The sequence below is a fragment of the Schistocerca americana genome, chromosome 3 (assembly GCF_021461395.2).
Source record: "Schistocerca americana isolate TAMUIC-IGC-003095 chromosome 3, iqSchAmer2.1, whole genome shotgun sequence".
Lineage (NCBI taxonomy): Eukaryota > Metazoa > Arthropoda > Insecta > Orthoptera > Acrididae > Schistocerca > Schistocerca americana.
The window spans coordinates 207,632,885-207,646,009 of record NC_060121.1 but is presented as its reverse complement, the minus strand read 5'-3'; the positions used below and the strand labels follow the sequence as shown (position 1 = coordinate 207,646,009).

The 13,125-nt window shown below is 40.4% G+C and overlaps 1 protein-coding gene across 1 annotated transcript in view; it reads right to left on the bottom strand.

Moving 5' to 3' along the window:
• Window positions 1-11,400, bottom strand: part of LOC124605977 (sperm flagellar protein 1-like) — a 105,347-nt gene extending 93,947 nt beyond the window's left edge. Inside the window, exon 1 of the mRNA XM_047137942.1 lies at window positions 11,301-11,400. Within this exon, the coding sequence (XP_046993898.1) occupies window positions 11,301-11,400 (100 nt within the window). The remainder of the gene's footprint in view (window positions 1-11,300) is intronic.
• Window positions 11,401-13,125: the final 1,725 nt, after the last annotated feature.

The window sequence follows — 13,125 nt, the reverse complement described above, 5'->3', positions numbered from 1 at the left end:
GTCGGAGGTGCGGGTCTCCCGCATCGTCCCCTACGCTCATCGGAGTATGGGACCTCATCCTGGTTGTCGTTGTTATGTAGATAAATGTGTTAATGATGAAGGTTTTGCCTGGTACTACTTGAGTTAGGTTCTGTCAATGTGTGTGGGCTTGTAGCTGTCACCATTCCAAGCTGATTTTAGAATCGAAGGGTATAGAATGCAGATGTAATTTTCTGATTTCCGAATTGTACTTTATAGTCAGTGAGAATAATTTAATCTATCTACCTTACTTCTGAGCGATGTCTATAGTTACTTGTTGGCTAGTATCATGAGCTCGAGCTGTTTACTAAATTGTTTGCATCTACCAAAAAAAAAAAAGAACTAAAGAAGAAATTCTGCAATTGTAGTACGTTAATTTTTACCAAATAATTAACGAGTTGAAACTTCCTGGCAGATTAAAACTGTGTGCCCGACCGGGACTCGAACTCGGGACCTTTGCCTTTCGCGGGCAAGTGCTCTACCATCTGAGCTACCGAAGCACGACTCACGCTCGCTACTCACAGCTTTACTTCTGCCAGTATCTCGTCTCCTGCCTTCCAAACTTTACAGAAACTCTCCTGCGAACCTTGCAGAGCTAGCACTCCTGAAATAAAGGATATTGCGGAGACATGGCTTAGCCACAGCCTGGGGGAGGTTTCCAGAATGAGATTTTCGCTCTGCAGCGGAGTGTGCGCTGATATGAAACTTCCTGACAGATTAAAACTGTGTGCCCGACCGAGACTCTAACTCGGGACCTTTGCCTTTCGCGGGCAAGTGCTCTACCATCTGAGCTACCGAAGCACGACTCACGCCCGGTACTCACAGCTTTACTTCTGCCAGTATCTCGTCTCCTGCCTTCGTGTTACAGGCTAGATGATTGTATCTCTTCTTAACGGTGATCTTGTTAAAGATGCCTGAGTATCATGACTGAAATTCTTAATGAGGGGTTCTAGTACTGTGGTATCGACAACCGCCGTCCATGTTCGTAGAGGAGGAGGAATTATTGCTACTGGCATCACCTCTGCCACCGCCTCTGTCATTATAAATTTGAATCACTTTTGTTAGCGTATGTGAAAAAAATGGCTCTGAGCACTATGCGACTTAACTTCTGAGGTCATCAGTCGCCTAGAACTTAGAACTAAGTAAACCTAACTAGCCTAAGGACATCACACACATCCATGCCCGAGGCAGGATTCGAACCTGCGACCGGAGCGGTCGCTCGGCTCCAGACTGTAGCGCCTAGAACCGTACGGCCACTCCGGCCGGCGGTATGTGAAGATGGTATCTGTTATTTCGGACATTCTGTGAGTAGGGACACTATGAATATAGTGCGGGATGCTGACACGGTAACTGAGCGTGTTCGGTCAGAGAGTTAGCTCCCCTCTATAATAAAAAAAACTGAGTGAATGGATCAATCATGTACTTCAACGGGCGACAGGGGACGCCCGCCACGAGCAATTGTAACGAACTATAACAAACAAAATAAGACTTTAAAAAAAAGAGTGAGAGATGGATAAAGCACCTGCCATGTAAGCAGGAGATCCCTGGTTCGAGTCCTGGTCGGTGCCCACATTTTCAACTGTCCTGTTGACTTATATCAACGCCTGTATGCAGGTAGGGGTATTCATTTCATTGTAATTTCACTTTTGTCGGTCATTTTGGCTACTTCGAAGGCAATGGCGTTTTGATAGTTACTGGCAATAGCCGATGGTTGATATTTGTGACATGATCATTTGATCATATGCTTTGCTGTTTGCAATGTAAATGATTTTTTTTACTTCATTTAATATTCTTTACAAAAAGGAAATGATTTTATACTGAAGAACGGGCCAAGAATAAAGTTGCTTGTGTATCCACACCAGGCAGTCACATAAGACGAGTGCAATGGCTCCTCGTGCACGATACTCGGTTTAACCGTAGCCAAATTCGACATTTCTGTGTATTCGCTGCACCCTGCAAAAAGTGCCTCGTCGCTCGATAGAATATTTCTCAGCCACATGTTATCATTTTCGACCTGTGCCAGAAAGCGAAGAACAAACTCAGAACGTTGATGCGGATCACGAGCTTTCAGTTGCTTCACCGTCTCGATCTTGTACGGGTACCAGTGTAATACAGAGCGCAAAACTTTCCATACTGTTGGCCTTGGGAGGACCAATTCTCGTGGCACTGCACGAACACTAGCACTACCCTGGGAGTGAGCTGCATGTTCAGTTATAGGAACAGCAACCTAGTCAGTAATCTCCACCCGGATAGGACGCCTTCCTCTTCCAGGTACCACACCAAGTTCACCTGTGTTTTCAAATTTGGTATCACCTTCGTTAAGCCTTTAATGACATCGGGTATCTCCTCAACCCTTCAGTCGGTGATACTCTCTCAGTGCACCGCTGTAATTGCTACTGTTTACCTAAAACAATTTCACTGACAGCGCACGGTCTTTCTTCTCGATATCATATTGTTAGTTCACGTTATGGCTTGTAAAATTACAGCGCAGATGTCATACTGTCAGGCAGACAGTATACAGCGCCATATTTGCACTTCGTGACCAAAATTTGAACTATACAATGGAGGCTTTCACGACCAGATGTTTAAGCTGCTGAGAATTCTTCCGGGTTGTATGGCCTTGGTCCATGAAACTCTTCTACTCCTGACGTTTCGCCCAAGTCTACGTCGTACATCTTCAGAGGTGCTCCTGGTTGTGCTGAGTCTTGCCGATTGACGAGTCGGACCTCGAAGAGCGGCCTAAATACCGGTGAAAGTGAGCGTGGTCTGGATTTCACGTGATAGCAGATCACGTAAAATCCAGACCACGCTCAACTTCCACGGTATTTAGGCCGCTCTTCGAGGTCCGACTCGTCAGTCGGAAAGACTCAGCACTATCAGGAGCACCTCCGAAGATGTCCAACGTAGCCTTGGACGAAATGTCAGGGATAGAAAAGTTCCATGGACCACGGAAGAATTCACAGCAGCTGAAAATTGGAACTAATTTGTTTCCAGCGTAAATCGGTTCCACATTCATGCATTACCATCTCTAACATGTTTCGCTACTATTCGATAATTACAGCCCACACTGCACCTGCATGACTAGATGCACTTTAGTTATAACCACACTGTATAATATTTCCAAACGATATTAAATTTGTCACTTCCCTGTTTGCGACTAGGTGTGATACACCAAGGTTCATCATGTGATGGGCAAGTACGAACACAGCGCAGAGAGAACTGCTCTTCATAAGGAATAAAAAACTGCAGAGACGTGTAGAGTTAGCAACACTTTTAAAAATTCCAAAACATGTAATGTATATTGACTGGTAGCAAGTGTACCAGAGTCATTTACCACGAAATCTCAAAACTATTTTAGTTATTCACCGTAAAACTGAAATGAGTTGCCCTCCTCGTACTTATCTAAGGTCCTGGGCAGGCTCCTCGCGCTAGGCGCCACAAACCGATCTTGAAATGGGAGTTCATTCGTTATGAACTGGATGATAGTAAGCTTATACAGGAGCAGGCTGGAAGTAGAGTAAGGCTGCTCATAGACAATAAGAAATTGTTGTTATTTATGGGGACCTCTGTAAAAAAATGGTTCAAATGGCTCTGAGCACTATGGGACTCAAATCTTAGGTCATAAGTCCACTAGAACTTAGAACTACTTAAACCTAACTAACCTAAGGACATCACACACACCCATGCCCGAGGCAGGATTCGAACCTACGACCGTAGGAGTCCCGCGGTTCCGGACTGCAGAGCCAGAACCGCACGGCCACCGCGGCCGGCGGGGACCTCTGTACGAATGAGCTATACTTATCAAATTTTGTTGTAGATTAGTATTTAAAAAATCGAATAATGCAACGTTTTCACAGGGAGAAATTATCTTACTTCTAAGCCCGTACCGAGCGAGGTGGCGCAGTGGTTAGCACACTGGACTCACATTCGGGAGGACGACGGTTCAATCCCGCGTCCGGCCATCCTGATTCAGGTTTTCCGTGATTTCCTTAAATCGGCCCAGGCAAATGCCGGGATGGTTCCTTTGAAAGGGCACGGCCGATATCCTTCCCCATCCTTCCCTAATCCGATGAGACCGATGACCTCGCTGTCTGGTCTACTCCCCCAAACAACCTAACCCCGTTCTAAGCCCGTTAACACGTTCGACATCATGACGAGTTATTGTGAATAAGATCCACGAAACATGCAAAAACTGAACAAACTTATGCTGTACCGCTTATAAATACTGCGCTGTCACCTGCACATTTTGATTAGAAACCTGAACGTAGAAATATCGGCAATTTCAAAACATTTACCAACATCAGGTCACGAACTATCGTTCTGTAATGCACTACTGTGATAGGCGGGACGAGAGGCAGAGGGAACTGGAATGACACCCAGCCTTATTAGGTCAAAATAATGAGGAGCTGCTTCAAAAAACAAGCGAACTGACTATCGCCATACTAGCAGCCACGTGACATTTTTTTTTTTAATCAAAGTGCTTTATAACATTTGTCACTGTGCTAAGGATCCTACTGCATAAAAAGTTGTGACGTCATTTGCGTTCATTTTATAATCAAGCAACAGTAATAAGAACTGCTTGAACATAAAAGACGGCAAAACCCACCTCATCTCCTCGTCCCCGGCCTCCGCAAAATCAAGAAAAATCATGATTTTTGTAACCCGAACTCGCATTCTGTTTTACCACACAAACAAACGCCGCTGTTCTCTTTGCAAATGGAAATGCCACTTGGCTCTGTGTTGTAAAAGTTTCCAGTAACGTTGTAACTTCAGTTCAGCCCGTGTCAAATACTACTAAAACTGTTAGTATATAAGGTACTACCGTGTATCTGACGTTTCCTTCCTCCCAACTAATAATCCGTACAAAGTATACAGGGTGTTTCAAAATGAACAAATCGGTTTTAAGGCATACGTTCAACTTAGAATTGCAAATAATACACCAGATGAAAGAGAAACACAAACAGTTTTGTTTGTGTACCTGTGCGCAATGGGAAGAGTATGCAATGACAAAGAGTGACTGAAAAACCTGTTGAACTAGTGCGAGTCTCTCACGCGAAAAGTTTATGAGCCATTCTTTTTCGGTGAATCAACTGTAACGTTGTTCTAAGTTGAACGTATGCCTTAAAACCGATTTGTTCATTTTGAAACACCCTGTATATTTTGTACGGATTATTAGTTGGGAGGAAGGAAACGTCAGATACACGGTAGTACCTTATATACTAACAGTTTTAGTAGTATTTGACACAGGCTGAACAACGCATCTTTATTTGGGAGCCAGATGGTGCGTCGCCTCACTGGCATATCTCAGTACGTGGCTGGTTACACGACGTTGTATCCGACCGCTGGATTGGGCGCAAAGGGCTGGTTGACGCAGCATTTTATGCATGACCTCCACGTTCCACTCGATGTGACGCGATCATGTGTATGTGCCTCCGATACCAGCTGATCTATCCGACTTTAGAAACAGTGTTACTGGGTCATTCCATGTCAATTCAACGCACCTCTCAACCTGAACCTCTCGGAATTCTTTCAAATTTGGTGCAGTCAATGGCCCAGATAAGAGATGGAAAGATAACAATTTGCAGATGTGTATTACTACTATGAAGAAAGTTACAGGTCTGGAAAGTTTGTAATTTGTGCTAAATTTATATGCATATGTCACAACATAAATGACTGTAATTCTGGTTCTATTTCAGTTACAGCAATGAAAATGGTACCATTGGAAAGCTAACGGATGCCACATGGCAGGATTCTGATAATTTTCATACTAAAGGTCCTTTGACCTTGAATATCTCAAGACACCACATCTTCAATTTTTTGAAAAAAAGATATTTAATTGCTCCAGTATGTTACTATAAATATGGTAGATATCAAGATGACACACCAAAGGCAACATACACAAAAAATTATTTTGTCAACTTAAATACACCATCAACATCCAGAAAGCAGTATCCAGTTTTTTCTATAACACAAAGCCAATAGCAGTTACTTTTATTCGGACCAGTTCTTTAATGTTTCTAGCTGTGAACAGCCAATGAAAGACACTTTTATTTCAACCAATCAACATTAGCCAGTTTTAGTGAAGAGCCATTCAGAGAGACTTTTATTTCAACCAATCAACATTACCCTGTTTTAGTGAACAGCCTATCAGAGAGACTCTTATCTAAACTAATCATCATTAGTCCACTGATCTCTATATATTTTGCAAATTTTGTTTCGTATGTTTTATGGTTGTGGCTTGTTTAACAAAGTGCAGTGTAAATGTGTTGTAAAGTAATATTTAGTAAAAAATGGATTTAAAGTCAAAATTGTATTGCTGCAATCCGTTTAGGGAAGAAGGTCATGCAAGAGTGCAGAAGAATTTAAGGAATGTTCAGGAGTGGATGATAAATGTCCTAATGTATTGTTCGTTGGAAAAATTTGCAGTAAATGTAGAAAAAAATATCGTAAAACTCAACAATCACTGCAGATGTTGTCTCAGTTGTGCTTGGTACTCCCAGAGAAGATTTAAGTGAAGATGAAGTAGCATCAGATCTGGCACTCGATGCTCTAAACAGTAGCCTTCAGTATTTATGTGAATCTCCTGTGAAGAAAAAGAGGCTTCAGAGTGAGAAAAAGTACCCAAAGCAAAAACTGAAAAAATAGCCTCTTTGTTGGAGCATACTCATATGGCACAACTGGGAAAAGAAGAGAGTGAATATGGAGAAAGTGAAATTATCACCCAGCTGAAAGATAAGTTTCACAATTCAGACTGTAAGTGCGACAAAGCACAAATTCTAACTGAACTTCCAAAGAAATGGAGTATAAGGAAAACTATGAAAAATTTTATGCTTCAGGTTACATCGTATGGAGAGCAAAACAGTAGCAGAACATGGCATATTAGTGACACCAAATCCAAAGCCAGGCAAGACATTATGTGAGAAAACTGTTCAATGTGTGCGTGATTTTTACTGTGATCATGACGTGATCCGTATGATGCCAGGAAGAAAAGGCTGTGTGTGAAAGAAAATGGAATTACAGTACATAAACAAAAGCAGCTGGTGTTGCACAACGTTAAGGAACTATATGCATATTTCAAAGCTAAATACCTAGATATAAATATTGAATTCTCCAAATTTTGTGAGCTGCAGCCAAAGCCCTGTGTTCTTGACAATGCCAGTGGAACGCATGCTGTTTGTGTGTGTGTGTCTTGCACCAGAATTTCAAGATAATGATTGAAGGTTGTAAACTTAAAGCACTAACAAAGAGTGAAAGTGAAGAATACACATTACCATCATACAAGCACTGTGTAGCATTTGTTACACGTAATGCTGCACTACCAGCATGTTTCTTAGGTTCATATCCCTATTGTCCAGGTGTGAAAAGACTATCTGATTATCTGTATGGTCTGTTTGGTAAGAACTGCATTGACTAAATTGTATACAAGTGTTGGTTAAATACAGACAGTTTAGTTCTAGAGGCTGTAACAAAGTCAACAGACGATACCATTGAGGTTTTCGCACCGAGGTTACAGCAGCTCCTACCGCACTCATTTATGTCCCAGCAGCAGTCCCAGTTCTGTAAAATCACTAAAGAAGGTCTCAAAGTAAATCAGTTTCTTGTTCTTTGTGACTTTGTAGAAAATTACTCCTTCACCATTCAGGATGCGATACAAGGATTCCACTGGAATAATTCACAGGCTACAATTCACTCATTTGTAGCTTACGAGAGACTCAAGCACTAATGAAATACGACATGTATCATACGTGGAAATATCTGACTGCCTTCAGCATGGTACAGTGTGTGTTTATTCTTTCCAGACAAATTTCAAATGTCAGTTTTCATATCCAAAGCACATTTATTACTTTTCGGATGGATAAGCTGCCCAATACGAAAATAGAAAGAACTTTATGAATTTGTCCCACCATCAAGAAGATTTTGATGTTACAGCAGAATGGAATTTTTTGCTACAGCGCATGGAAAAGGGCCTTGTGAGAGGGTATCAGGGACTGTAAAGAGATTAGCAAGACGTTCCAGCCTCAAGCGACCTTACGAAAATCATCTTTTGACATCACGACAGTTGTTTGAGTGGTGCAAGGAAAATATTCCCTCATGTGTCTTCTATTCTACATCGGTTTCCCATCATGATGAACATACGGCCAAGCTGAAACAACGTTTCAAAAATACAAGGAGGATTCAAGGTACCCATAAGCTTCGTTGTGTAATACCTGTTAATAAACATTTAGTAAAGACAAAGACATATTCTGTTTCTTTAGTAAGTAGAGAAGAGTCAGTGATTGCTATGGTGAATGAAATCTTGTTAACAAATATATGAGGATTTGTTGCCTGTATGTATGACGTTGCCGGCCGCTGTGCCCTAGCGGTTCTAGGTGCTTCAGTCCGGAACCGCGCTGCTGCTAGGTCGCAGGTTCGAATCCTACCTCGGGCATGGATGTGCGTGCTGTCCTTAGGTTAGTTAGGTTTAAGTAGTTAGAAGTCAAGGGGACTGATGACCGCAGATGTTAAGTCCCACAGTGCTTAGAGCCATCTGAACCATTTTTATGACAGTCATGGTGGGTTCCATATGTCTTACAAACATGTGAAAAAACAGATGACGTAGAGATCAACTTCTTGCATCCACATGGACCATCTCCGTCATTTGCGTTTCCTTGCAAACCAGACACTTGTGTCATCAGAAAATGTGACATTATCACAAGAGTGGATCCAGTGACACCAACTGGAAGGACATACAATCTCCCTGCATCGGATCTGGTGAAAATTAACAATGTAGTTGGATAATTGTGAGGAGAGATCAGTCAACTTTTCATTGCCTTTTCATTACAACTGTAATGCAAATAATTCATAATACCACTATAATAATGTAAACCATATCTTTTGTACAATATTACTTATGGAGTATACTTTATCATTATTTGTGTTTCATGTATGTGTGTTACCTTCTTCATTTCTGTAGGGTATTGATGCTGACAAAATATTTTTTTGTGCATAATGCTTTTGGTGTGCTATCTTGGTATTTACCATATTTATAGTAACATACTGGAGCAATTAAATATATTTTTTTCCAAAAAAATTGAAGATGAGGTGTTTTGAGATATTCAAGGTCAAAGGTTCAAGGTCAATGACCTTTAGCATGGAAACTCTCAGAAACTTGCCATGTAGCATATCAATGTAAGGTCTATTAGATAGCTTTCCAATGGTACCATTTTCATTGCAGTAACTGAATGAGAACCAGAATTACAGTCATTTATGTTGTGACAGACGCATGTAAATTTCACACTAATTCCAAACGTACAGACCTATAACTTTCTTCACAGTTGTAATACACATCTGCAAATTGATATTTTTCCATCTCTTATCTGGGTCATTGAATGCACCAAATTTGAAAGAAATCTGAGATGGTCAGGTTGAAAATGTTACTTTACTGCGTTGAATTGACATGGAATGACCCTATTGCAACAGCTACTCCTGACACATTGATCAAGGTTTCGGAACAACTCGCCTATCGACTCGATGTGTGATCGGTGTTCACACTGAATAATTGTACGAAAAACTGTTTGTGTTTCTCTTTGATTTGGTGTATTACTTATAATTGTAAGGTGAATGTAATATGTGCTACAAAGCCTTAAAACCCGTATACTCATTTTGAAACACCCTGTAGTCTCTCAGTTAAGTATATCGAAGGTAGTAATGATTTTGTTATGAAGTGGTTGCGTAAATATGTTTCATGATTAACATACGAATTTTGTAAGACAGTGTTCTTCGTTTACTCAACCTCTTCCCCCTTCACGGAACTAATATATGTGTCCCCACATAATATGGAGTTTTTAATACAGTTATAGTCTGTGGCTAGACAACATGTAACTTGCTCTATGGCTGGTCTCACACTGCTGCAGAAACCAGTTGCAATCAAAAAGTTGTGACTTTCTCTTCCTGAAAATGAGAGTTTCTTATAAATCTGTGCTTCAGTGAATATTAGATGTAGCTTCTCAAATATTTGCAGTGGTCTTTCTCTTTAGTTCCTATCATTACTCAGATGATCTTTTACTGTAGTTCTCAGTAAGTTAGTTTTCTCAGGCTCCCAGAAAATTACACCACGCCTCGAGACTGAGACAATGATGCATAATGAACAAGTTTTTTTTACATATAAATCAGTGTTGTTATATAACACATTCATGACCTAAACGAGAGCATGCTTTCCACGTGACTACTGCACCACATATTTTTTGTCTACGGTACTAATACACCACAGAATTTAACACACTTCGCAGTTTTTTATCCATACAATGTACTTCACTGTTTCACTATTTCACTTACACATTGTGTAGATTGTTTTGTTGTGAAATGAACATTTATGTTTTTCAAAATTAAATTTCAAATTATTATTATTTTACTCTTATCTCGGACTCCCCAAGTGTCCATTGTGTATGGTGAAATAATGCTTCGTCGGTTTTACAGAAAACCGTCTTGTTGAGCCATCTGCGTAGAAGACAGTATCAGACTGGTACTTCAATGGTGTAATGCAAAAATGGTAGTAGTCGTAATACTGAACTTTATAGAACGCATAATTGTGTATAGGGGGAGGGGTTATCTTTTTCAGTCATAGAGGAATTTCTTGCCGCTATTACGAACAAGTACTGCTTGTTTTCTGCTCGCTAAATATGGTGACAAGTTAGAGATAATACTTGAAAACCGTAACTCGTCAGTTTGTGGAGAGCACATCATGATTTACGGTGTTGAAAGCATTGGCGAGGCCACAAAAGATCCTGACACAAAGGGTCTATTATCACGACATTTCCTAAGTTTTGTGGTGATTATTTCATTTATTGCATGAGTTGTGCTACAGCCTTTCCTGAAATAACACTGATTGCATAAGCTAATGCTGTGGGATAGATTATAATTTGTCGACTGGTCACTACACATCCTATGACAGACCCAAAATCTTTTGGTTTGTATTTTGCATTTCTGTGATCGTTATTAATGAGATGTAATTAATAGGTATAGTTTCTAACGGATTTGCGAGATCCGCAACAACTTGTGGTGAAGTATAAATTGTGCAATCACTTGGTTACTAATAAATTGAAGTATTTGCTAGATGTATCTGATTTGAAACTGTTCAGCGTTGTACAGCAGCAAAGTTTCCACCGTTTGTTTAAAAGACAAAATTAAAAACTTACGATTATCTGTATCAGAGTTTGTAGAAACGCTCTGGCGTGAATTGCATAAGTTTATATCAAATCAAAGGAACAAGAAGGTAATCCATATTCGCTGAATAAAGTAATTACCACCATCCGCGAAGTCTCTGGCTATGTTTCTCTTCGGTCTAGAAAGTGGTATCTGATCAATCCACATATAAATTTCCTCTAGTTTATCGGCGCCCTCCATCCTTCAGTGGAACTCCGACCTTCATCAGCATGTGTAGGCTGCTATGTACATAAAAAGAAAAGCTGTTACAGAACAGCGTCGGCAGTGTCCACACTCGCTGTTTCTTTCCAGAGATACAATAACGAATAAATAAACGGCGATCGATGGGAAAGATGTTCATACTAAGAGTCATTCTATCATCTCACGAAAACCGACTCAATTACATTAAGAAACAAGAACTTCCACATTGGGCTCACTGGATATCTATCCGCCAAATACACAAAATTCTCTATTTTGCTGCTTTTTGTTGTTATTGGATTAAATAATATTTTTCCTTTGTTTTATTTTCTAAGAATACTGTAACATTTGCCCACAATCAAGCAGTATCTTATCATATTAACTGACTGATACTTGTTCCAGTAAGCCTACGTTTCTTTAAAGAAGCAAACTCCCATATAGAAAACGTCAGATTACTTTACAAATGAGTTAATATGTTAAATGTTTGACGTTGAGCATGTAAGCGAGGAAAGGTTCAGAAAATGTTTGAAATTGTGTTTAAAGTTTGTTGGAAGCCGCTAACTGGCTTCATTACCAAATAATGGATGAGTTTAGTCCGGCCAGTTTGCGCTCCTTTTTGAGCAAAAGCAAGTTTTCCACTTATCTCAATGTTTAAGACGCCTACCCTAATCAACAAAGATCAAAAAGAGCTATTGGGGCGGAAAAATCTGGAGGTGAAAATAATGTAGTCGCAAATTTTTGTACGATGTTAGGGTGAGTGCTATGAAAAACCTACTAAAAATCCTGAACGGTGGGCTGTGAGCTTGGGAGTGCGAGGGGGTGTTGAGGTCATTTTCTTAGGTTTTACTTGTATAACCTGAAAACCGCGGCATCTTGCGGAAATGTTTCCCAGTACAAAACAAAAGCATATTAAATTTCCCATAAAAAAAGATTCTGTTCATGTTTCCCAGTACAAATTTAAAGTATGTTAAATTTCCAACAAAAAATGGCCTTTGTATTTTCTCCCTTGGACTAATAATTTCCGCGTTGTTGGGGATGGAAAAATAAACGATTATTGAAAATAATGTTTTCATGCGGTAAAATTGATGTTTATTGTTAAATGAAGTGGGTTACGAACAAATATTAGATATGCGTACCACATCTAAGAGCAATAGAAACGTATTAAGATAGGTCGTGTTCTGGGGGTGTAATACGGTGGATGGGCGGGGGTGGATGTTAGAAGCGTGAGAGAAGGTAGGTCACCAGACTGAAGTCATGCACATCCTTCACAGGTCTTCAAAATGAAGAGCGAGCAGGCAACTCCCCATTCTCTCTGCGACATTACGTCACGAAAAGAAATTACAGGCCGTTCCACAAAGTTATACTTACCCTTCGACAACTCCTCTTCTGAATTGCTGTGGATGCAATGTGTAGACATGTCTGGCGGCGTTTACTACAGGTTGTGTGTAGCTATGTTATTAATCCACTACGGGGGTCTTTAGATTATGCTATTGTTATTGATCCTACATGTTACTTTGACTTGCTGAGCTACCTACAAGGTTAATTCATTGGTATCTGTTTCTAATTCTATGCTACGTTGTGCAAATAAACTATTCTACACCACCTGCAGCGTTCCAGGTGTGCCAGCATGATGTACGAGCCTACATTATCAGCTGTTCCCACCGAGCTAATCCCAATGGGTAAGCCTCTGGCACCAGGCTGGCCCAAGATATTGAATTCGCTGCAGTT